Source organism: Lentinus tigrinus, assembly GCF_003813185.1.
Source record: "Lentinus tigrinus ALCF2SS1-7 unplaced genomic scaffold L226scaffold_17, whole genome shotgun sequence".
NCBI classification, from domain to species: Eukaryota; Fungi; Basidiomycota; class Agaricomycetes; order Polyporales; family Polyporaceae; genus Lentinus; species Lentinus tigrinus.
The window spans coordinates 247,105-268,865 of record NW_027137926.1 but is presented as its reverse complement, the minus strand read 5'-3'; the positions used below and the strand labels follow the sequence as shown (position 1 = coordinate 268,865).

At 55.6% G+C, this 21,761-nt stretch overlaps 12 protein-coding genes and 1 non-coding gene across 13 annotated transcripts; 6 read left to right on the top strand and 7 right to left on the bottom strand.

Annotated features, from left to right (window-relative positions):
* Positions 1-302: 302 nt before the first annotated feature.
* Positions 303-1,495, top strand: L226DRAFT_546473 (PLC-like phosphodiesterase; the record flags this gene model as incomplete). The annotated part of the gene is made up of 4 exons (XM_067682426.1): positions 303-325; positions 464-985; positions 1,060-1,304; positions 1,350-1,495. The coding sequence occupies 4 exons, from the start codon at positions 303-305 to the stop codon at positions 1,493-1,495; spliced, it is 936 nt and encodes a 311-aa protein (XP_067534101.1).
* L226DRAFT_536210 (uncharacterized protein) lies at positions 1,489-2,858 on the bottom strand. Its single transcript, XM_067681068.1, has 5 exons — positions 2,500-2,858; positions 2,227-2,441; positions 2,153-2,161; positions 1,960-2,101; positions 1,489-1,904 (listed from the first exon to the last, which is right to left on the bottom strand). Exons 1-5 carry the CDS (start codon positions 2,747-2,749, stop codon positions 1,633-1,635), a joined length of 888 nt encoding a protein of 295 aa, XP_067534100.1. The 5' UTR covers positions 2,750-2,858; the 3' UTR covers positions 1,489-1,632.
* Positions 2,859-2,974: 116 nt separating this feature from the next.
* Positions 2,975-3,969, bottom strand: L226DRAFT_510376 (nuclear transport factor 2). The gene is made up of 5 exons (XM_067678257.1): positions 3,784-3,969; positions 3,638-3,709; positions 3,473-3,577; positions 3,329-3,402; positions 2,975-3,265 (listed from the first exon to the last, which is right to left on the bottom strand). Exons 1-5 carry the CDS (start codon positions 3,871-3,873, stop codon positions 3,229-3,231), a joined length of 378 nt encoding a protein of 125 aa, XP_067534099.1. The 5' UTR covers positions 3,874-3,969; the 3' UTR covers positions 2,975-3,228.
* A 142-nt stretch (positions 3,970-4,111) lies between these two features.
* Positions 4,112-5,892, top strand: L226DRAFT_536209 (uncharacterized protein). The gene is made up of 6 exons (XM_067681067.1): positions 4,112-4,584; positions 4,646-4,726; positions 4,780-4,918; positions 4,977-5,075; positions 5,129-5,458; positions 5,547-5,892. The coding sequence occupies exons 1-6, from the start codon at positions 4,205-4,207 to the stop codon at positions 5,682-5,684; spliced, it is 1,167 nt and encodes a 388-aa protein (XP_067534098.1). The 5' UTR covers positions 4,112-4,204; the 3' UTR covers positions 5,685-5,892.
* Positions 5,893-6,545: 653 nt separating this feature from the next.
* On the top strand, positions 6,546-8,157 carry L226DRAFT_488760 (TBP-domain-containing protein; the record flags this gene model as incomplete). The annotated part of the gene is made up of 4 exons (XM_067677247.1): positions 6,546-7,058; positions 7,123-7,395; positions 7,449-7,538; positions 7,655-8,157. 4 exons carry the CDS (start codon positions 6,546-6,548, stop codon positions 7,721-7,723), a joined length of 945 nt encoding a protein of 314 aa, XP_067534097.1. The 3' UTR covers positions 7,724-8,157.
* A 115-nt stretch (positions 8,158-8,272) lies between these two features.
* On the top strand, positions 8,273-8,359 carry L226DRAFT_t144. Its single transcript has one exon. It is a non-coding gene; the product is annotated as a tRNA-Val (tRNA).
* A 199-nt stretch (positions 8,360-8,558) lies between these two features.
* Positions 8,559-10,373, bottom strand: L226DRAFT_510368 (tryptophanyl-tRNA synthetase). Its single transcript, XM_067678256.1, has 5 exons — positions 9,883-10,373; positions 9,535-9,804; positions 9,034-9,472; positions 8,892-8,978; positions 8,559-8,820 (listed from the first exon to the last, which is right to left on the bottom strand). The coding sequence occupies exons 1-5, from the start codon at positions 10,284-10,286 to the stop codon at positions 8,692-8,694; spliced, it is 1,329 nt and encodes a 442-aa protein (XP_067534096.1). The 5' UTR covers positions 10,287-10,373; the 3' UTR covers positions 8,559-8,691.
* An 84-nt stretch (positions 10,374-10,457) lies between these two features.
* On the bottom strand, positions 10,458-12,620 carry L226DRAFT_553660 (d-4,5 unsaturated-glucuronyl hydrolase-like protein). Its single transcript, XM_067682943.1, has 10 exons — positions 11,886-12,620; positions 11,711-11,834; positions 11,616-11,645; positions 11,455-11,554; positions 11,320-11,404; positions 11,217-11,263; positions 11,070-11,166; positions 10,869-11,019; positions 10,708-10,816; positions 10,458-10,653 (listed from the first exon to the last, which is right to left on the bottom strand). The coding sequence occupies exons 1-10, from the start codon at positions 12,293-12,295 to the stop codon at positions 10,592-10,594; spliced, it is 1,215 nt and encodes a 404-aa protein (XP_067534095.1). The 5' UTR covers positions 12,296-12,620; the 3' UTR covers positions 10,458-10,591.
* A 224-nt stretch (positions 12,621-12,844) lies between these two features.
* Positions 12,845-15,671, top strand: L226DRAFT_101651 (uncharacterized protein). Its single transcript, XM_067672061.1, has 8 exons — positions 12,845-13,031; positions 13,085-13,413; positions 13,477-14,060; positions 14,121-14,700; positions 14,754-14,807; positions 14,862-14,981; positions 15,039-15,177; positions 15,250-15,671. The coding sequence occupies exons 2-8, from the start codon at positions 13,141-13,143 to the stop codon at positions 15,588-15,590; spliced, it is 2,091 nt and encodes a 696-aa protein (XP_067534094.1). The 5' UTR covers positions 12,845-13,031; positions 13,085-13,140; the 3' UTR covers positions 15,591-15,671.
* A 200-nt stretch (positions 15,672-15,871) lies between these two features.
* On the bottom strand, positions 15,872-17,231 carry L226DRAFT_614035 (uncharacterized protein; the record flags this gene model as incomplete). The annotated part of the gene is made up of 6 exons (XM_067686577.1): positions 16,905-17,231; positions 16,548-16,839; positions 16,341-16,494; positions 16,179-16,279; positions 15,996-16,122; positions 15,872-15,958 (listed from the first exon to the last, which is right to left on the bottom strand). The coding sequence occupies exons 1-6, from the start codon at positions 17,095-17,097 to the stop codon at positions 15,872-15,874; spliced, it is 954 nt and encodes a 317-aa protein (XP_067534093.1). The 5' UTR covers positions 17,098-17,231.
* Positions 17,232-17,353: 122 nt separating this feature from the next.
* Positions 17,354-19,095, bottom strand: L226DRAFT_536203 (DUF298-domain-containing protein). The gene is made up of 8 exons (XM_067681066.1): positions 18,745-19,095; positions 18,429-18,656; positions 18,342-18,366; positions 18,205-18,279; positions 18,105-18,149; positions 17,906-17,962; positions 17,526-17,804; positions 17,354-17,465 (listed from the first exon to the last, which is right to left on the bottom strand). Exons 1-7 carry the CDS (start codon positions 19,080-19,082, stop codon positions 17,712-17,714), a joined length of 861 nt encoding a protein of 286 aa, XP_067534092.1. The 5' UTR covers positions 19,083-19,095; the 3' UTR covers positions 17,354-17,465; positions 17,526-17,711.
* Positions 19,096-19,179: 84 nt separating this feature from the next.
* On the bottom strand, positions 19,180-19,679 carry L226DRAFT_101605 (uncharacterized protein). The gene is made up of 2 exons (XM_067672060.1): positions 19,614-19,679; positions 19,180-19,559 (listed from the first exon to the last, which is right to left on the bottom strand). The coding sequence occupies exons 1-2, from the start codon at positions 19,623-19,625 to the stop codon at positions 19,278-19,280; spliced, it is 294 nt and encodes a 97-aa protein (XP_067534091.1). The 5' UTR covers positions 19,626-19,679; the 3' UTR covers positions 19,180-19,277.
* A 110-nt stretch (positions 19,680-19,789) lies between these two features.
* Positions 19,790-21,556, top strand: L226DRAFT_536202 (uncharacterized protein). The gene is made up of 4 exons (XM_067681065.1): positions 19,790-19,986; positions 20,040-20,201; positions 21,066-21,161; positions 21,259-21,556. The coding sequence occupies exons 1-4, from the start codon at positions 19,806-19,808 to the stop codon at positions 21,372-21,374; spliced, it is 555 nt and encodes a 184-aa protein (XP_067534090.1). The 5' UTR covers positions 19,790-19,805; the 3' UTR covers positions 21,375-21,556.
* Positions 21,557-21,761: the final 205 nt, after the last annotated feature.

Below are 21,761 nucleotides of genomic sequence, written 5' to 3'. Positions count from 1 at the left end.
TCGCAGCACCGTTGTGCAATAGCATACACATCGAGGCATGCGGCTCAGAGAAGCAGGTTACGGAGGAAGCTGAAGTGGGAAACGGTCTGTCGGCTACTGTCCCCTTGACACTAGGAGCGAAGTGGAAATCCGTCCATGTCCCTACCGACGCACCATGGCGAGTCTATCGTAGCAAGGTGTGTCATATTCCCGCTATTCCTGGTTTTGGACCTGACGCGAGAGTAATTAACAATTAGATATCAAAGGGAGTCTATCGGATATCCGTGTTTGAGCGCCGTGACTTGGCCACATTCTTGTCTCAGATGCCGGATTCCCTTCCGCTGTCGTCGCTTCTCCTCCCAGGTACGCTGACACGGCTCGGTTTCTTGCACTGTTACTCAAAATACATATTCAGGAACCCATGATACGTATGTCATGTACGCACCACTGTGTCTGGCCGCGACACTGACATGGTGTGGACTAGCATGGCATTTCACGGGTGGCCCGTGTCGCAATGCCAGTCTCCCTCAACACCTCTTGCTGTTCAACTGCAGTCGGGCATCCGCGTCCTGGATATTCGGCTAGCAGTCGTTGACGGTCACCTCATTGCCTACCATGGTATATACCCACAGCGTACGCCCTTCCAAGACATCCTCAGCGACGTCCACGACTTCCTCACAGCTGCAAAGACCTGCCGCGAGGCTCTCGTCATGTCTATCAAGCAAGAGGACTTCGCGACGACCCCGCTTCCGTACTTCTCGCAGTGCGTACACGACGAGATCATGAACGGCCCTGGGGGGCGCGATATGTGGTTCCTGGAGAACAGGATCCCAACGCTGGCCGAAGTGCGCGGGAAGGTCGTCATGCTGAGTCGCTTTGGTGGGGACGGCAGCGGCTGGGAGAATGGTCTCGAGGGACTGGGAATCCACCCGACCGCATGGCCGGATAGTGCAAAGGACGGATTTACTTGGACGCTGAAAGGCACGCTCGTCCGCACGCACGATTGGTGAGTGTGATTCAGAGCTTCGGACTTCCCTGACCTTTCTGTGATGGTTAACTCCGCGTGTGCTTTCTATCTAGGTACAACATCCCTTCCTTCCTGTCAATACCCGAGAAGACGAACCTCGCTACTGAGGTTCTACTGCCGCCGGCGGAAGGCGAGCTCTCTACGCCAGTTCTGAACATTAGCTTCTTCTCCGCTGCCTCATTCCCGCTCGCCTTTCCGCCTACCGTCGCACGAGGCTTCGGCTGGCCAAAGATCGGGCTTGGAATCGAAGGTGTCAACGGCCGATTGGGAAAGTGGCTGCTTGACCAGCTTAGCGGCGGTAGCGGCAGTGGAAGCGCTTCAAGCAAGGAAGCGGGGGGAGAAGGCGGGAAGGATACGACTGGGAGTGACGACGTGCGTATACGTGGATGGGCGTTCATGGACTATAATTCCGAGCCGGGAGACGTCGTGCCTTTGCTGGTGGAGTGCAACTTTAGAGGACGGAAGAGCGGAGAGGAGGGTTGGGAGTAGGTCGGACTACGATTTCGGACGGACACGGACACTTCTTGGATGCTAGTGTCTCCTCACATATTGCCCGTATATACCTCTACGTATACATATGTACACCCTAATTCCAGACCAATAACCAAAGGTTTGATACGTATACATTACACCGCGCCGAGAGTATCATCCTCGGTCTTACCCTCCTTGCGCAACGTCCAGTCGTAGAAACCGCCCGCCTGGACGCCTTGCCACTTGTCCAAAGCCTCCAACGTGGCCTTGCCCCAGTCGAATGATTCATGCTCGGAGAGGTCAGCCGGACCCTCGACGAACTGTAGAAGAGCCTCATTCCTCGCATTAATGAAGCCGTTCTCGATGCCGTTGCGGACCAGTTCACGTAACGGGTTCCAGAAGTTCAGAACGTTGACGACGAGTACCGCTATCATTTGAACGGATGAGTGGATGAGGAAGGATTGGGACCCGACTGGACTCACGTTTGCTATGAATGCCGACCTGGGACCAGCAAACGACCTCGAGTACCTCCTCGAACGTGCCATAACCTCCTGGTAGCCCGACGAACCCGCAAGAGCTTCTGGCCATCTCCGCCTTGCGCTCGTGCATGGAGTTAACCACGATCTGCAATCAGATCATGAGCGATGGCCCATACAAGGAAGTTCGGGTACTAACGATATTAGTCTGCAGTGACGCGCGAGGGTTAGCATGGGGGCTCATCGGCGTACGCAAGATATGCCTGCACGAACCTTTTCCCTTCCCTTCTGCTTCAACATAAGAGGCGGGCGTCGGTTCTCCTGCGTCTGGCTGACTTCACCTCCCGCCGCTACCATTGCGTACGGTACGACGCCCGTCACGTCGCCTCCCGCCTCCAAAACGGCGCCAGACACCGCACCCATGATCCCCGCCGAGCCTCCCCCATATACGAGCGGCCGGCCAGCCTCAGCCATGGCCTTGCCGAGGGCTACACAGGGTAAACCGTTGTCAATATCTAGATCGATTGAGATGATGGGAAGACGTACAATTCGCCGCATGCAGGAACGCGGGCTGGTTCCCGGTCGAGGACCCGCAGAACACGGCTACCGCGCGCGCCGCTGCCTGCTGGACAGTCATGCTGCTGCTCTTTACGTTGAAGGGAGATGATATGGAAGAGGGTTTGTAATCGGGTTTCGCTAGCAAGGAGGAAGTGGAGGCTCCTTTTATGTCTGCGAGCTTGTGCGTGGCGCGCTGGAACCACGCGCTGAGCGTGGTGTTCGTACCCGCGTGAGTCATGGATGTCGTCGGCCGCGTCCCCTTTCACGTCGGCAGGTGCTAGGAAGCTTCGGTATCTTCGCAAGTGGGGAGTGCGAAGAGGTATGCAGGGTTATATGCTGGAAGTGCATCATGGAAGTCGATATACCTGTGCAAACTGCGGCAAGGAGAGCCCTGGGATCCTCGGGTGCGCAGGTCCAACCAAGCTTTGTGGCACCGACTCTGGGCGCTCGACATTCGCGGGAGCGTGGGCTAGATCATGGACGTGAACGTGTCCGAGGGTGCACAGAGAAGGGGTGTATGTCAAGGGGTACGTGGACAAAGCGTGTCGGGACACGTAGGAGAACCGATGACCGATCGTGACATTATAGTTGACAAAATATGAGGTACAACTTCGCTCTGCATCCAACCTATCGTCCTACACCAAAACGAGACTTCTTCCGACGTTCCTGTCATCGCATCTACGCTGTCCAGAGCGCGCCGAATCCAGGCTGAACTCACTACGCGCCGTAGTTGAGACGGAAGATGTCGTTGTAGCTGTATAAAACGCGTGGGTTGAGCTCCAGAACGCGCTTTGTCCAGGACATGATTGGCACTCACACATAGTAGCTGCCGCCCTCGGGTATTAGCTGGAAGACCTGGCTGAACTGGAGAGGGTTCGTGCTGTCATCGACCTGCGCGATCGCGGGGAGGCATGTCAGCTTCCGAGCAGACGCGTAAGTATAGTTGAAGATTCGGACGTACAACCAAGAGACCCGTCACGCTGACGATCAGGCTCGCAACGGAAGGAGAAGACGGCTGCGCGTCCAGGGTGGTAACCTTGTGCTGGACCTTTTCGAAGGGGAGAGACTAGGATCCTGGTCAGGCCTCCGATGCGAAGGGGATCGGAGCAAAGACAGAGAGGCTCACAACCAACTTCTCGCTGATGGAATTGGCACCAAGGATAGGCGTGCCCTCCCAGGACAGCATGGAAACGTCGCGCTGTGTATGGGGCGGGGTGTGTGTCAGATGTTGAGGAAGATTTGCAGCAGGCCCTTAGCTGGGCAAAGACGCACGTAGAGAGCCTGGAGACCCGCGCGATTTGTGTCGAAGGTGGAGTAGTAGAAGTCAGTGAACTGCTTCGCGATGGCGTTGATGTCGGCCATGGCGTGATCAGTATATCGTGCAGCGGCGGGGAGAGGAGGCTCGAGACGGACAAGGACAAGGACAAGCTGTGGCGGGGCGGAAGATGGCTTTCGGGGAGAACGCGATCGTTGATTAGATTGCATTAGATGGTCTGTAACCCAGGATCTTACCGAGTAAACATAGTTTTACCCAGATCAATGACCGCCTGATGATCCCTTAGTAGCAGTAAGGACAGTCTATTTACCCACCCGGTTAGATCGTGCCCATGCGTGCCCCCCGACCCGCTTCCCATCCCCCCATCACCGCGGCCGCCAGGCGAGGTTTCCACGCAGTCAGAGGCAAATATCAGCCATGTCTGGGTTCAACCCCGTTATGTCTATGGCGCCCATCTCGGAGGCCCAGCGACCCGCCATGCGGCGCAAGTCGTCCGCCCAGAACCTCCTCACCAGCTTCAAGTCCTCTGCGAACCCGGCCAGCAGCGGCGCGCCGCCCTCGTCTTTCCCAGCTGCCGCGCCAGGCCTCCCTTACCCCTCGGCGGTCCCCACGCCCACGACCGCGACGATGCCCCGCGAGTGGGACGTGCAGTCCCTCCACAGTGACGGGCCCAGCTCCGCGGGGACATCGCTGCAGAGCAATGGAAGTCTGCCCCAGGGAACATCGGTTGACGTTCTGAGGGAGTTGGTCAAGAAGAGGATCATCACCCTCACCTACCTGCGCAATGTTCACGAAGGGTGCGTGCCAAGTTCAGTCTGTTCGCGACATCCTGGCCGACCGGGCACTGTGCCTCTCCAGACGAAGTCACTGGTTCCATACCGTTATGATCACACGAACGGAGCTCGACAGAGCGTTTAGCAACGCCGCGATGAAGCAGCGGTGAGTGGTACTCCAATCATGCGCCATACCTCCGCCGGACAACCATAGCCCAGAACATACCGGTTCGCGGTCCTTGGCATGGCATTAGCGAACCAATTCGACGTCAAGGAGCCGCAGGATCTCCTACGAGGGCTCTCGAACGTTATGTCGGAGTACGAGCTGTTGAAGGAGGACAGTGATAGGCCCAAGATCGTACGCGCCTTCCCACTAAGCGAATTGGACCCTCTCTTACATCTTCTGCACCTTGTAGCGATTATTCAAGGCACGGGGCACGAAGCGACCAGCAGGAGCCGATTATGCGCTGTCGTACACAGACCCGTCCGAGGCATACATGTCTCTCCCGCACGTCGTACGTCCAACCCTCTCTATGCCCACACAACGCGCGGCTCAATCCGCGCGCAGCCCTTCCCTCTCGACTACCATCAAACACTCCTCTCCCTCCTAGACGTCCTCTCTGAGCTTTACAACAAGATATCCAAAATCCTCGGACCGTCGCCCTTCTCCAGCACGCACAACATGATGGGTCCCCTTGGACTATTATCTCCCCACCCTGGAGTCTCGTACCTCTTCTCTGGAGCTGAAACGGGACCCGCCAATGACAGCGAAAGCAGCCTGTGGGGCATCGCGCATGCCGGCGCGAATTCAATATACAGCGGTGGTCCCGGGAGCCCACCCCCGAGCTGGACGTCGACTTTGGGCGATACCGTAAGGCAAATCGACAACAAGCTCAAGGTTCGTGTACATCCTCCCATTCCGTTCTCCCCGTGCGCATCTAATGATTCTGCCCCCATCTGCCACGATCTGCCCGACCCTTCCACAGAAATTGATTGCGATGCTGTTGAAGGAGCTCGACGACTGCGCGCGCGCTGGAATCAAAGACGAGTTGGCATCACTCGATCCACTCCTCAGACACGTCGCCGGCGCGGAGGATCACAGGGACACGTTTGAGTTCGACTGAGCGAGTGATGAATCCGCGATTCGCGCTCGCTGGGCCGTGTTCGTTCGTTACCCCATTGTTCATTGGACGCATACCCCGCGCGGATAACTTTATAGCTCTATCTAATGATTGTACTGTGCTGTACTTTGTAGTAATGTATATGGACATGCTTCACTTGCATGCTCCTCGGGCTATGTCTACGATCACGCTCTTTCCCGTCCCGCCTCTCGTACACGCCCTACTGCGAGACGTACCGTGCTAGCTCTGCCGCCGAAGAACGTCTTCCTCATCCAACATGTGCAGATGCATCCACTGGCCCTTGTTCCCGGATCGGAGCGCCCATTCATCCTCACAAGGGGAAACGCACCGCGAGATGAGAGCCGCAGCACTCCTTCGGGAGCGAACCTAGGGAGAAGACAGCAGGGCGGTTGATAGGGAAGGTCTTGAGAAGCTCATTGTGGTCGCCAGCGCCCGTTGTCGAACAATCAACAGCTCCCGCGCGCGGCGCCTTCCACAAAACGCAAGTGCGAAGGTCGGCCGACGTACGCCTGGGGCCTTGGTGGTCAGATCGAACGCATTCGCTGGGGCAAAGTCGTCGTAGGGGTGCCGAGGCGGTAGGCGATGTCGAGTCGGTGGTGGACGACGTGCGCGACGGCGAGGACGACGTGGAGATGGTGGCGGAGACCGTCAGAAAGAACCAGAATGAGTCATGATAAGGATTGATCGAGACGCGACAATCGATTATAAATGATCACGCGATTGAAGCGGAGCTTGAAAGTGCAGGTATATAAGGGCCAGGGTCACGTCCGGTTCTCCCCCCTCTTGCTGCCGCGCTGCATTTTCCCACGGTTGACTTTTCACACTTGGCTTTTCTCTACCACCATGTCCTTCGCGCTCTCTACTCGCCAGGTCACCTTCGGCCGTCCTGCTCACGCTGCTCAGCAGCAGCCGTACCAGCAAGGACAGCCTCAACCGTACCCGCAGTCCCAGCAACCACAGCCGTCTAATGGCCTCGCTCTCCCCTTCCCCTCCAATCCCTACCTACCTGGCCCGACTGGCCTTGCACTCCCTGGCCCTGCTCCCGTCTACTCCTCTCAGCCACAGCCGACCACTGCCCAGCCTGCTCAGTCCCAGCAGCAGCAGCAGCAGTCGCAAACACAATCGCAGTCGCCGACTGTTACGGGTGCCACTCAGGCCAGCGCTACCGGTCCTGCCTCACCACCCTCCACGATTCCCGCTACCCCTGCGCCACTCACACTCGAGCAGCAACATATCACTGCCGTTGAGGGCATCGTACCTACTCTGCAGAACATTGTCGCGACCGTCAACCTGGACTGCCGTCTGGACTTGAAGACGATTGCGCTGCACGCGAGGAATGCAGAGTATAACCCCAAGGTTTGTACATCTCGCCTCTAATGCAGAGCGGTCGGACTTCCCTCCGTCGCGCTTCTTTTTCTAGCGTTTCGCCGCCGTCATCATGCGTATCCGTGACCCCAAGACTACGGCGCTTATCTTCGCGTCCGGCAAGATGGTCGTCACCGGTGCGAAGTCTGAGGATGACTCGCGGCTAGCGTCGCGCAAGTACGCGCGTATCGTTCAGAAGCTTGGCTTCGACGCCAAGTTCTCCGAGTTCAAGATTCAGAACATCGTCGGCTCGTGTGACGTCAAGTTCCCCATTCGTCTTGAGGGACTCGCGTACAGCCACGGACAGTTCAGCTCTTACGAGCCTGAGGTATGCTCGCCTCTAGTCTCTCATCATGTCTTTTGCTGACATATGCGCTCTAGCTTTTCCCCGGTCTGATCTACCGTATGATCAAACCGAAGGTTGTGCTCCTCATCTTCGTGTCTGGCAAGATCGTCTTGACGGGTGCAAAGGTAAAGTACTATCTTCTCTTTTCGCAGCATTTTCCCTGTCTCCGCTTGGAGATACGCGCACACTCTTATCATTATGGGACATGTTCGCTAACGTCCGGTTGCCGCTGGCCGTTCAGGTCCGTGAAGAGATCTACACTGCGTTCAACACGATCTACACCGTGCTTGTCGAGTTCCGCAAGCCGTGATCGTCTCCCCCGACATTGTCGTTATCGGCGCCGACGTCGGTGTCGTCGCCGATGCGCGTCTCCGCTGCCACCCCCTATGGTCATGTCTGGTTATACACGTTGCCCAAGGGTGCAATAGGTTTTGTGGGGGCCTGGCGGTGGGAGCCGGGGGCGCAGATGTAGAAAATCATGGACACCTCTTGCGGTTGATGGTTTGTGTATGACGACCCTCCCACGTTCTCTCCCCTGTCGCAGACTAGCATATGACTTTCCTACTCACGTACATAGCAAGCTCCTTATTGACCTCTCGACTGTAGCAATTTGTACCTATACATCATTGATCCGGGATTATACTGCCATACAAAATATCATTATCTGCTTTGACTCTTTAGAGAGTCTCCCTTCTATTATACGGCGGATTGGGCAGACTCACAAACGTCTCCGTCTCTTGAACCACAGTGCAAGTACTCGATGAAGACAAATGGAGGGGGAAAACCGGTATTAATTCAATTCATAGGGTGAGACGTCAGACGCCTTATATAATATTTATTATTGCCTAATATGTAGCATGGGTCGGTGGCGTAGTTGGTTATCGCATCTGTCTAACACCATCTATATGGTCACAGAAGGTCCTCAGTTCGAACCTGGGCCGACTCATCGTCGTTGGGGCATACTTTTTTTGTTTGTGATTTCCCCACCAAGTGCACATGCTTCCGGGCTGTAGTGTTTGCTAAATGACGCTTTGTGAGCTCAAGTACTCTACAGTTTGCGGAGCTCGCGAAGAGCATCAGGTGATTCCGCTGGTCTGGTCGAGACGCCCGCCCAGTTGAAGAAGTATAGGAGTCATCACACTGTTCTGCAGCAGATCTACCTGTGGCTTTCGGTGTGTTATACATTCCCCGTGAGTGGTACAACCTCTAGGTCTACAACAAGTTAGATAGTCTTCTTCGCCCGAGTCCCCATATGGTGTGCTACCCCGCACATCAGCGTCACTGCGGTGCGGCAGCAGCGGTCGCGGGTGCCTCCGCCGCCGTTTTGCTCTTCCCGAACGTAGGTACGATCTGCCGGCTTCCGTCCATGAAGGCCTTGATGTCGGCCTCGGTGACCTTGGCTCTCCTCTACAGACGTACAAGCCGTGGTCAGTAAACTCTTCTAAACTCTTCTGCGCTGTGCAGCGGGGGAAACGTACGTCTTGGAATCCCTTGACAAAGTCCTGGAGGACCTTAATGCACCTCGCCTTCAGTTCGCCCGTGAGCAGGCGGCCTGCGCGGTACTCCTGTAGTCGTAACCCACGTCAGCTTTTACTGCATCAAGTGACAGCTCGGACATACCTCGCCCATCTTCTTCCACTCCTCGTCGTCCTCCAAGAAGAACCCGAGGTACTGGTATGCCACATCAACGTCGGGGTTCCCGCCCAGCCGCCTGTGTTCCTCGACAGTCTCCTGGCCGCCCGAGAAGCCGTGCTTGTTGACCTTGTTTTTGATCTGCCCCATAGTGTCGTTCATGTAGATGCTCGAGTTGACGTCGGACGCGCTCATCTTCGTCTGCGGGCCCTGGAGCGCGGGGAAGAACTTGGCGTGGATGAGCGCGGGCTTCTGGTACTTGAGCTTTGCGGCCACGTCGCGTGTGAGCCGGAAGTACGGGTCCTGGTCGATCGCGCAGGGGATGAGGCAGGGGATGTTGGATTGTGTGCCGAAGATCTGGGGGAAGGAGTTGGAGAAGGATGGTGCGGCTTGGATGGAGGCGAAGTGGATCTTTCCGATGTTATCTCTGTGCACGCAACCGATGTTCAGAACGAAGGCAGATGGGAACTACGTACAAGGAGTACTCACGAGTCGTTGAATCCAAACGTCGCTTTCGCCTGGTTGATGGTGATCTGTCGCGAGATCTTGGAGACGTTGCGGTAGAAGGCGCCGCCGACAAAGTCGTAGTCGCTGAAGATGAACGTCTTCTCGAGCTTGAAGCCCACCGCGATGATGTCCCTCGCGTTCCGCTTCGCGAACTCGTACGTCTGCTCGACCTTGAGCTCGTGCTTGAAGAGAAACTTCTCGTCGTCCGTCAGTTGCACCACCAATGGCACATCAAAGACATCCTGTAGCCACCTCCGCACCAGTACCGTCAGCACACGACTGCCATCTCGTTTCCTCCGTCACCTCGTGCGTAAAAGTACGAATACTCACTTGGTGAAGACGAACGGCACCATATGCCCCAGATGCATGCTATCGCTGCTCGGCCCACGCCCCGTGTACAAAAAGAACGGCTTCCCCTGCTCATACCGGTCGAGGATGTTGTTGAGGTCGCGGTGCGAGAAGAACATCCCTCTCCGGAGGAAGATGTGCGGCCTGTGGCCCGTCACTCGCTCGAACCGCTCGAGCAGCGCTGCATCGATCCGCCGGGTGCCAAACTGGTCAATGAGCTTGTCGTAGTCGATCGCGAGCTGTTTCCCATCCTCCGAGACCTGTCCCTGCACGTCCCAGGGGGTGACGACCTGTCCGTGCGCTTCTGTCGTCGCGGGCTTGATGGCGGGAGCCTGCTCGTGATGTAGCGGGACGGCAGAGGTCGTAGCAGCGGGCTCAGCGGACATGGTGGTTTAGAGGTAAGGATGTGTGGGTGCCAGCGACGTTGACTCGACTCGGAGCAGATGCAGATTCCTCGGAGACCAGCATGATCGGTGCAAACTGTTATCTCAGATCGCCGCCGTCCAAAGTTATCAAACGCGCACGTGGCGAAGGATTGATCCCATTGGGAAACTGGTGCACTCGAGACCTCCTAGCAGCTCGATCGAATGAGTTCATTAGAACACGGTCATACATCGTACAGCTACGGATACAGAAAGAAGTAACAAAGAAGCGTGATATCGTAAAATGTCATTGCACAGTCGTTGCAGTCTTAGCAGCTGGCAAGGCCGCGAGAGACTAGCTCGTTTCCGGCCGTTATGAAGTAGTAGTCGCCTACATCGTATGTTCAATAGTAGTCCCTAGATATGATTTAGGGCCACCACTCACCATAGACAATCCCGGTCAAATTGTTGTGTTGTGGGTTGTTGACAGTACCGTTGGACAAGAGACTCTGCCATGAAGGAGCCCACGCGAGCTTTGTGTTGTCACTGATGATCTGAGCATAGATGTGAGTTGTGGTGGCGGACTAGGCAATGAGAAGTGCGCACCTTGATGGCAGCGTTCGTATAATATGCGGCGCCGGTGACGTTCCGCACCGACCACTCTTGATCAGCGAGCAAGAATAGGCCGTTGGCAGCAATCATCGCCGCAGACGAGTCCGCTGGACGTGGACTCGGCACAAGGGGTGCGTTGAAATCCCTGACAAGTAGCTTAGTGACGCCAAAACGTAGAAACTAAGCAGTGCTCACCAAGGAACAACGCCATCAGAGGGGATGTTGGAGATGAAGTACTTGGCGATCCGGCGGGCAGTCTGCAGGTAGTCGGACTTCTTGGTGTGTTGGTACACTTGACCAGAAGTCAGACCTTGAATGAACATCTAGTATACAGACACTCACTGTTCGCGAAACCGTAGAGACCCCACGCCTCTCCTCGGCTCCACGTGCTGGTCAACGGTCACGTCAGAAAGCGACATGATATGGTGCTTAACGGCATCTGCACCTGTTGTCCGCGTAGCCCTGAGATGTGCGTTGACGTATGACGGCATCAGTTGTGGAGTTGTAGTCCACTACATGGAAGGAGCCGCCTACAATACACAGTCAGAATAGACGGCATGAAAGCAACTAGAGTACGAACCATCGGGCCGGATATGATTCACCATCGTCTTGTCCGCATGAGAGATGGCGATATCTCGCAAAGTATGATTCCCGGTGAGCTTCTCGGAAGCAAAGAGAACCTGGTGCAATTGCAGAATGCATGAGACGTGACCTGAATATTACGAGCGAGAAGGAGCATACCTCGAGGTTCATCATGTTGTCGATGATAACCTGCAGAATGCATGAGTCGGACCACGTGAGATCATTTCAAGAAGAACGTCAACAAGTCCCGGTACCTGAAAGTCAGTAGGATCGGCCGAGTCCCAGCTTCTCGTGCAGCCGACTATGGGACTGAACCTCCCGGCGAGATGGTTCGCGAACGCATTGATCGCCTGTACAGCGGTCTGGTTGTTCGGGTCCCTATCAAGAGCGTTAGCCTCCGGACGCAAGTGATACTAGAACAATACTAACACCGTGAGTTCATTCATGAACGGGTAGCTAAGGAAGCCAACATCGTGTCCAACTCCAGTGTTCGTCTCCAGCGGAATCTCAGGCGTCGACCAAGTGCGGGCGAGCCCAAGCCATTGCGACGCGTCCCCTACGTTCGAGCGGTGACAAAGCTTGGTGCGTTCGTACATTGCGTACAGCGTCGCCGGGAAGAAACCCGTAGTCCATTGGTCCGGGGTGAACCAGATCCAGTTCCCCTCAACGCGATCGGTGTACTGGGGATATTGCGCCGGGCTTGGAAACGACTGTGCAGTCTTCAGGACCTTCTGCTGAACGAGAGGAGAGAACAGTTCTGCAGGCGGCGCCACCGCCACCGCCACCACAGACACTTGGCTGGCAGAGAGGGCAAGAGCGACAAAGCTGAGAGGGAGCATGACGAGGGGTAGACTCTAGAAGCCGTATAACGTGCCGACGGTCGAGTATGTGGCGGCCATGAGGAGGCCACCCTGTATTTATACGCGGTCGTTGGGTGCGTCAGCCGCCGTCAGGCACTGGTATGTCGTATTCGACAGCGAAGCTCCCGGAGATGGACGCCTCGCCAAACGGGCCATGGATGGAATCGCGGTATTGAATCAACTCGTGACGAAGCGTTTGCGTGTACGTGACTTGAGGACATCGAACCCCGCCGGCGCGGGGTGCCGTTTGTGACCGAGAGCTTGAGTTTCCAAGGGTTTGGATGGCCTTGCCATTGCAACGTCATATTCCGCCTTTAACGCAGGTCCTGATGTAGCGAATACCAGCTAAAATTTTGGCAGGTGGGCATGAGTACTTGGCCGCATATGCGAGGAGAACCGTCGTTTCTGATAAGTTCGGCGTGGTGAGCGCATGATTCGGTCACCGGACAATGGGCCACATGCCTCATGTCGGCATGCATGTCAACAAGAGCAGAAGTCGCCGGTATCAGTACTCCTGGTATCAGGTCTAGCTGGCCCGTTCATTGCCTGTTCGTGCAAGGAGGCGAGAGCAAACCAAGTGGGAAGACACAGGCCCGCGGCAGATGTGCCACCTTTGACGCCTAATCTTATCTTATCACAAGACCATAACGCTCAGAGCGCGAGAAGTTGATTCCTCCTCCCGCCACCGTCATCATCCACCGTTAAATGCCGGACGGTAAGGGCAATGGTGCTCAGAGCCGAGTTGGACCTAACAGTTTAACATGCTAGATAGCCATATTTTCTCCTCATCATAAGCCAGGCCACTCCTCCTCCTGGTCGCCAGGATGACCGCACCGGCGCCCGATCCAAAAAGTGTCTTACCTGCGACGGTTCTTACTGCGCTGCAGCAGTTTACCTCTCCGGATGCCTTGCCTCCAACGGGCTTGCATCCTTTCTCCTCCTCCCCGGAAGAGATGCTCTCAACACTGAGACGAATAGTTGACACGACCAACCAGGCGGCTGTGTCCCTGAACGCGCATCTCTCCCTGCCCCTTTCCAACCCGAAGCTATTGTCTCTCTACCGACAGCATGCCTCGATCTCTTATGCAGTACAACAAGTAGGTCAAAGACGCATGTGGGTTTCACGCTTTCGAATTGCTCACGCCCGAGCGAACTTCTAGTCCGACCAGAACATGCGACATGTAGTCAATTCGCTCCGCAAACGAGTGGGCATCACCTTCGGAGAGGACGTCCCTCTGGAACGCACACAGCTTATCGACTGGTTTCTCAAGCGACTCCTTGAATGGGGAACCAGTGCGGGTATGGAAGCGTTCAACGAGCCCGAAAGTGACCGTCGGATTGCCGTCGTTATGGGTGGTAAAGTTCTCGTGGTGGATATCATCTTCGCCGTAGACCGCACCGACCCAGTCAACCCGGTGATCGACGTGTCGTCCTTGAAGACAGCATACGCCATTCCAAATAGCACAGCAGACTCGTCCACTGGGAACTCGATCTCCATGGACGGATTTCTTGCGGGCGCTATCCGTGCGTTTCTCAAGGAGGTACAGAAGGATGATGCCATCCGCGACAACGTCGAAGCCGCGCGGATAGGAAGTCTACTCTCGGACTACTTCTCGTACCTGATGAAGCTGGACCATCTTGCCCTGAGTGAAGGCGATGGCGGCCTTCGGTGGTTCACCGTCATCGACAGGATGGCAATCGATGTCGAGAACTTGGCAAGCCGAGAAGCTAACGTATTGATCAAGTATGAGTTTTTACTCCATGTGCCGGTTTCACATCTCTGATGATTCAACAGCACTGAAAGGGGCACGACTGTGGCCCCGCTAGACGTGTTCCTCATGCGAGCTCATGCACTTCCGTTACCCTATCTCACGACGCCATCAATATCCTTCTTGACATACTTGTCGCCTCTGGCCTATCTCAAGTTGCTGCGCACGTCACCCGCAGCAGGTCGAGCGGCCCCAACCCCTCATCTACCCTCTCTCGACGTTCCCTTCCAGCATCTCCGCAGCGTCCTCATCTCGCATCCTCGTCCGCCAGGGATCACAGTTGCAACTCTGGTACTCTCCCCGACGCCTCCACCCGCTCACCATGCGGATTCCACTTTGATTTCGGCCATTGACACGAAATCGTCCTCCACCCTTGTGACCGACATCAAGATCGACTTCATCTTCCCTGCCGCGCGGGAAGTACAAGCGCTACAAGGGCAGCAGTTCACGTGGATACTTGACTTCACGGAAGGCGGGAAATATCCCGGCGTGGTGATGAGCCAGTCGCGCATGCGAGAGATCGAATTCGTCATCAATCCGTTCAACGAGATGGGGGGCATGGACAACGTGCCGATGTTGTCGTCCTTCGGAGCCGGAAGTTGGGTTGACCTGTTGGTAGGTTGACACTCGCTGCGACGTGACTGAAGCTCACAAGCTCTTCGGGTTAGTTCAACCGAGATGCCCAAGCGCAGATGTCGCCCGAGCGATATACGGCGGTCTACGTGAGTTTTACAACGCTCGGACTATATACAACTGCTCATTGGTTAGGTATACAGACATCTCCAAACTCGGTTCATCCACCCTTGCAGCTGCGATTGACTGCGCCCGAGGAGCCAGGTTTCATCCTTGAGACCATCCCCGTGCGGACACTGAAGGAAGTATGGAGCATCTTGGAGGTGAGTCCACTACACCCCCGCCTTGAGTTCAGACATCGACGAGTTGTTCTATTCAAGATCGTACGAGAGCAATGCTGGCTGAACGAGATCCTCACGAGCTGCGAATGGGTACCGGAGGGGCCCAACACCACTGTGCTAAGTGATGAAGCCGACGACACCAGCGTGACTGAGGACGATCTCCAGGCTGTGTTGAAAGGTGCGCACTATGCCAATCTGACGAAAACCTCGCTGTAGACCATGAGCTCATCCGCTTCCCCCCTTGACGCAGGTTCCGTCCAACCTCGTAGTATTCCTGTGAACGTGGGCCTCCCGACACCGCCGCCCACCGACCGGGACAACCTCTTTGCGGACACGGATATGGATGATCTCATGGGACAGTCGCGTCCGAATCACGCGAAGATTACCATGAGCACGCCGGAGCGACCTCCCATCTCGGGACTTGTCGAGATTGCTGTCACGTTTGATCCCAGCCGTCCGCGTGGCGTTGCAGTAGGGATTACTGGAGCGATGGGTGTAGACGTGAATGTGGAGGTGCTGGAGGAGGTATGTAGGAGAGGTGGATTGATGGGCTTACCAGGACGTGTGTGGAAGAAGGCGCATGAGTCGTGACAACGGCTGGATGGGTGGTTAACCGGTTACAAGTGATCAATCAGTCTCATCTGGTCATGGTTCAGGTAGTCAAGCTGCATTATCAGGATGCAGGAGAGTGACGCTTGGTAGGAACATTCGAGGATAAGTAACGGCTAATCGCCTATGCTTGGGCCGCCATTCTCATTTCTTTCGCATCTTCTTCCCCCCCCTGCTGAGCGGTACGCTTCCATCATTTTGTACTGACTCGACCCTTTTATCCTCCGGTTCATCCCCAATATTTTCCGGTTCGGTCGGCACTGCTAGGTCCCGTATTTGAGGTGTTTGAGGAGCCCACCCCCCAAACCGAATATCTCCGAAGATGGCAGGACGTAATCGAGATTCGACAGCTACTAGTACCCTGAGCCCAAGCAAGGACCGGAGCACGCCGCCTGCATAAGGCATGTCGCCGATGACGATTTTGTCGATGATGTCCGGCAGAGACTGTTGAACCGCGGAGTCGGTGTAATGCTGGGACATGAAAGACACGGCATCCTCTCGGAGGCGGTCATACCTGGACTCACGAGGTTTAGCATGATCATGGCGTTCGGGAGAACGACGGTCGCGTACCTTCCGAAGAAACTAGAGAACGTCTCTTCTACGATGTTCTCTGGGTTCAGCCGGCTGACGATCTCCTTGTATGCGAGGTCTTGCAGCGCCGTGATCCCATACTGTTGGTAAGATTCGGTGGATGAGTACAACAGGTAATTCGGAGAAAGGAGGATAGCGCACAGATTCCGCGAGGCGATAAGCAGACTTGGGAGAGCACGCGAGAGGAGCAGAGTCGCTCAACGTTAGGAGCGCAAAGCTCCTGTCTGCTCTTTTGGATTTGAAGGGTAGAAACGTGATCTTGCCCGTGTAGAGGTAGAGGACACACGCTTTAAGACTTACAGTCGGTGAGCGTCTAGGTATCTGAAGGTGTTCTAAGCCTCGACTCACGTTCTGTATGCGACGTTGGGGATGAGCACCTGGTGGCGTTTCGAGGCACCAGTAGCGCCGTCTTCCTGCTTTGTCACAGGCTTCTCCTCATCGGCAGTTTCGGTCTTCGCCTTGCCTCTCGTTGAGGAAGCACTGGTTGGGGATGATTCTGCTCCAGGTGAGAGCGTGCTTGCCGGTTCTTCGAAGTCTTCGAGGTCGCTATCTGTGTCGTAGTCATATTCGTATGGGTGCGCCGACTGGCGGATTGGGCCCGCTGCGTCAGGGTTGGCCTCCGAGAAGCCGGATGTCAACACTGTGGGTCGAAGGCAATCCCGATCAGCACCAGCAAGCAATATCCCACATGAGATTTGGACTAACGTTTGGAGAAGTGCTCGGTTTCCTTGAGGATGGAGCCGATTGCGACGATGGGGAGGGGGTGGTCTATGATGATGGATCCATCCTGGAGCGCCGTTCGTCGTGAGAAGGCGTAGAGGTTGACATCACGGAATGTCTCAGGGTTTAAGGAGTCCTTGAGGGCTCGCTCAACTGGACTGAGTGTGGCAGATGCCATGGGAGGTCAGGTAGGAAGATGAGAGACCAACGATGGACCCGCCCAAAATATCGAGTGATAAGAGTATAAGAGGTCTATACCTCGAGGCGGGCACGTTCTGCGCTTCTCTCCGAAGCATTGTGTACCTACCGCAGCACATCGTCATCAGCAATGAAGAGTACCTACCGCAGCACATCATCAGAAACGAAGAGAACGTAAGACTTTAGAACTCACCTGAGCGTCCCACATCTTGACGGCCTACTTCAAGAACGAGGTGAGGTCCGAGTCCTCGGACGCTCGGGGGTCACTGTTCTATTAGATCACTCCAGATTCCTCCGCTCGTATAGTAGAGTACACTGTCTGTATTGTGTCCGACATGGGGCCAGGCCCTAACGGGACAATAAATGGATTTGGAAGGGAAAGGAGGTGAGGTCCGGGTACCGACTTACCTCTGATATGTATATGATGCATTGTGCGACGCGACGAGTTTCAACCGTGCCTGGTATGCAGCTCAATTATAGGCTCTGAGGTATGTGTACTGAAGCAATGAGTAGCGTAGATAACATGAACAGCAGACAGCAAATAAGAGGATGTGAGCAAAGTCCTTGAGGATACGAATGTCCCAGCAGAGAAGTCTAATTGTCATCCTCGACGTTGACGTTTCCTTCCTGGGCCGCTCCCGCGGGCTTCTTCCAGGCTACGAAGTCGTCCAGCATCGAGGGCCACGCCTGGAGTTAGGTACACGACGAACCAAGCGAGGCACATCGAAACGAACAGACCGGTCAGCGCTCAAGAACACAAACGATGCGCGGGATAAGGGAAGGCGCACCTCGTCCGTGGAGTAGTTCGACAGGTCTGGTTGCATGGTCTTGCAGAAGTCGAGCATCTAGAAGGCGCGAAAGGAAAGTCCATGTCATGAGCATGCCTTCTGCAGGTCATAGCGAAACCCATATGAAGGACAAGAGGCAACGCCGCGCCCAGCGTTGACAGGAAGGGCGGCAGGCGTGCGAACGTCTCTATGCACTCACCATACTCCACAAGTCCTTGGTGACCCCTTTGTATGACCCCTTTTCCTGTGAACCAATGCGGTCAGCTGGTCCGCGCATACATGAGCGTGCGACAACATACATTGATGAATTCCAGGATGTCCTTCATAATGGGGTACTTCGGTGCGACCAGGACGGACCAGAAGGCGCTCGCAGTCTAGCAACGCACAAGGCTGTGTTAGACAGATGCCAGCCAGTATGGAAACTGCTTTGACTTACGTCCATGTCAATGTTCCTGCTTGTTCTGCGGACAAAGGGATGAATGAGCGACCATACGTGGACAAAATGAATGGCTCGGACACGTACGGAGGCTTGGCCAATGCGAAGCAGAAGTTGTAGAGCAACCTGAACGCCTTGTTCTTGTCGGCGGCATATTCGTAGTACTTATTGCGATTGTATGGTTCTGCAGCACCCGATGTAGTGGCACCCTTCTTCTTAGGCACACTCCCGGACGGTTGGACTGGAGGCTTGTCAAGGAGCAGAAGGTCTTCGAGGTCATGCAAGGCAAGGGCCAAAGTATGCAGGTTCGATGCACTGCGCATGCACGACAAGAACAGGATTTGAGTTGCCGCATACAGGAGACAAGGGAGGGCTCAGAGTTGTGCAAGTCAGGATTACGTACCGCAATTCCCCAGTTCCCTGCATCCATTCGCTCTCCTTGAACTTGGCCATCTCTGTCGCATGCATCTGCCATGCCAGCACTAGGGGTAGCGCGCCTTCCAGCGAAATCTCCATGTCGGTACATAGCTTCTCAAAACCCTCCGGTCCTATCTCGCCTGGCGAATCTGGATCCTCATAGGTTTTGAACAGCTCCCGGGCGTGCTGCTCGGAATAGGGTTCTGGTTTCGCAGATGCCTTCTTTGCTGCTGTCTTTGCGGAGATCGTGGTGGCACCGTTGCTGCTATCGTCATGGTCGTTGTGAGTATTCCGCAGGCAACAAAGGAGAGAGAGTATGGGCATAAGAGAGGGGCAGTAAACGGGAAGTAGAGCCCACCTGAGAGACGTCCCTGCACTCTAGTACGCTTAGTCAGCAAGCGGAATAAACCGTATCTGGCATACGACATACCTCATTGATACTAGCACAGTACGGTCAAGGTTAGGGTTTGGGATGTGGGACGCAGCGGACGAGGAGGACGTACGAAGATTCCTCCCGAGTTACCCCCTTCCCCTTCTTCGTGGTGCTCTTCGTGGTTGTGCGCTTTGTCTTCTTGGTGGCTGGTTCAGCCTGCACGTCGCGTCGGTCGACCTGCAGGCACAATAACGCACGAATTCACGTACCTCTGTACCACCGTCAGCCTTTTCTTTTTGAGGTTGCTTAGCTTTCTCGAGAGGTGCGGGGGTGGTTTTGTTCGTACCGGAGCTAGAAGACTTGAGGCGTGAAGACGTACGGGTGGCACGCGGTGCCGCTTCCGCGATCGAGTCTTCAGCGCGTTTTCGCTGCATGACGCGTGTCAGCCAAGACACCTCACAGTATGCATGCATTTATCTCACTTTCGGAGGCATGAACGCGAGGTAAACTGGTAAGTAGGAAGCGGGAAGGAGTGGCAGGAAGGAGGTGGTCAGTGGTAATAACCGTGTCGCGCTGCGTCGAATGTATCTCTTTCGGCATGTTCCGCACGCGTCTAATATCTTTGACCGATGTCATCCTTCCGCTTTCGGAAGCGCCTGACTCAGACTTGCACCATGTCCTCCGAAGTCTTCAACCCCAATCCGACCATCTTTGCGCCTACAAAGTCGAAGAAGTCGACGAAAACTTATGCGAGGCTGCACTCGCTATGGCTGGACGATGGCGAGAATGATGGCTACGACGAGGAGTATGATCAGTCGGATGAGCCGGAGACGATCGACCAGGACGAGATTTTTGGTGGGTCAATCCGCAATGCGCATAGTTGTATGCAGCACTCAAACAGAGAACAGAGCTCATCCGGTCAATATCCGACCCAGAGCACCGCAGCATGACTCTCGAGCAGCTCGCGGTGGTCTCAGCTCCTCAGATAGTCTTCGACCACAACTCTCCGGACCGGATCACCGTCGAGTTCACTCCGACGGTACCACACTGCGGCATGAGCACGTTCATTGGTAAGCACATACCTTCATCAGTAATGTATTCTCGAAGCCGGACGGTCATTGTGCCGTTGGAGAGGGCAAGACAACGACCCGTCCCTCGCCGACTAGTGAATCTGGTGGTCTCGAAGCCAGCCGCTTCAGGATGTGTCCTGCCCTATCGGAAGACGGTAATGAAAACTTACGGACGATAGGACAGGATACAATCTAGACCTTCTGATGACTCCCGGAGAGGCGGAGTGGGGAACCCTCGCCTAGCGCCCGATTGCGCTCCTTAACCCTTCTCTGCACCATCTTTGCCACCATTGGCCAATGTGGTCTTCTACTCTACCCGACAGGGTTCCCCATACTTATGAGAAGATGAGACACGACCAAGCCCCAACCATCTGGTGAAAGTGTATGGGCCTGTGCCTGTGCACGTCCTCCGGTTCAAAACAAGGCGGGGGAAAACATCTCGAGGGTTGTTTGTAATAGGGAAGCATATGCCTCAGTATTGCATTTATTCCCTCCATCTGCACTCCGCGACCGTACCGTATCCCGAGTTATGACTATATAAAGGCGAAGGGAAGTGACAGGACGGGTCATCGCACTGGACTTCCGCAGCCACAGCCACAGCCACAGCCACAGCCAGAGCAGATGTAAAATCTATCCTTACTTGCGAAGACGTCGCAGGGAAGGTCGTTGTCAATTGGGGCAAGCAGCTACCACGAGCCTAGCGTGACGGAATCCTGTACACGCCCATATCAGTCTCTGTCCCTCTCTGTCCCTTTTCTCTGCTCCTTTTAGACAGGGCAGGGTAGCACCATACGCAGGCTGGGTCTCGAGACTACCGGTACTCTCCTTGCCGCAATCCCATGCTGACGCAAACACAACGCTCAGGGCTATCCATCCGTGTGCGCCTCCTCCGGAGTCTCCCACAACGGTTCAAGATTGATATCCGGGTCAAGCCAGGCTCCCACCAGAGCGAGCACGCGCGTAAGTGTCGTCATGCACGCCTGCTTGCTCCCAACTCCTGCGTTACTCCACAAGGATGATGTGCTGACCTGCCTTTCTGATGTGTGGCGCGCCCCAGTGAACAAGCAGCTCAACGACAAGGAACGCGTCGCCGCGGCGCTCGAGAACCCCGCGCTCCTCGAAGTGCTCGAGCAGTGCCTCTCCACTGCGGGTCGGACGCCGCAGGAGGAATGAAGCTGGACGTCCAGTGCTTCCTGTTCCTGTTCCCGTTTCTATTCCATGCCAGTGACCGTGCTCCTGCGGCCCAGATGTCAAGTCTCAGCTGTGCCTTGTGCTCCGTATGTAGCTCCTAGATCCTGGATGTATCCTCACGCATCGCTTGTAATTGTAGACATCTTGCTCTCGCCTCTCCTCCTCTTGGCTTGCTGCACGAGCCCCACGCGGCTGAGTCGCCCGCAATTCGGCACCCAGTAACCGCTTCAGCACCCTGTCCGCCCCATCCCCGTTCCCGCGACAGTGTCGGATACGGCGCCTCATTGAAACGGTTGGTGTCGGAACCAGGCCTCGTGTCCCCGCCGTCACCCCTCGCTCCGAGGCTGCAAACTCAAACACAGCGCACCG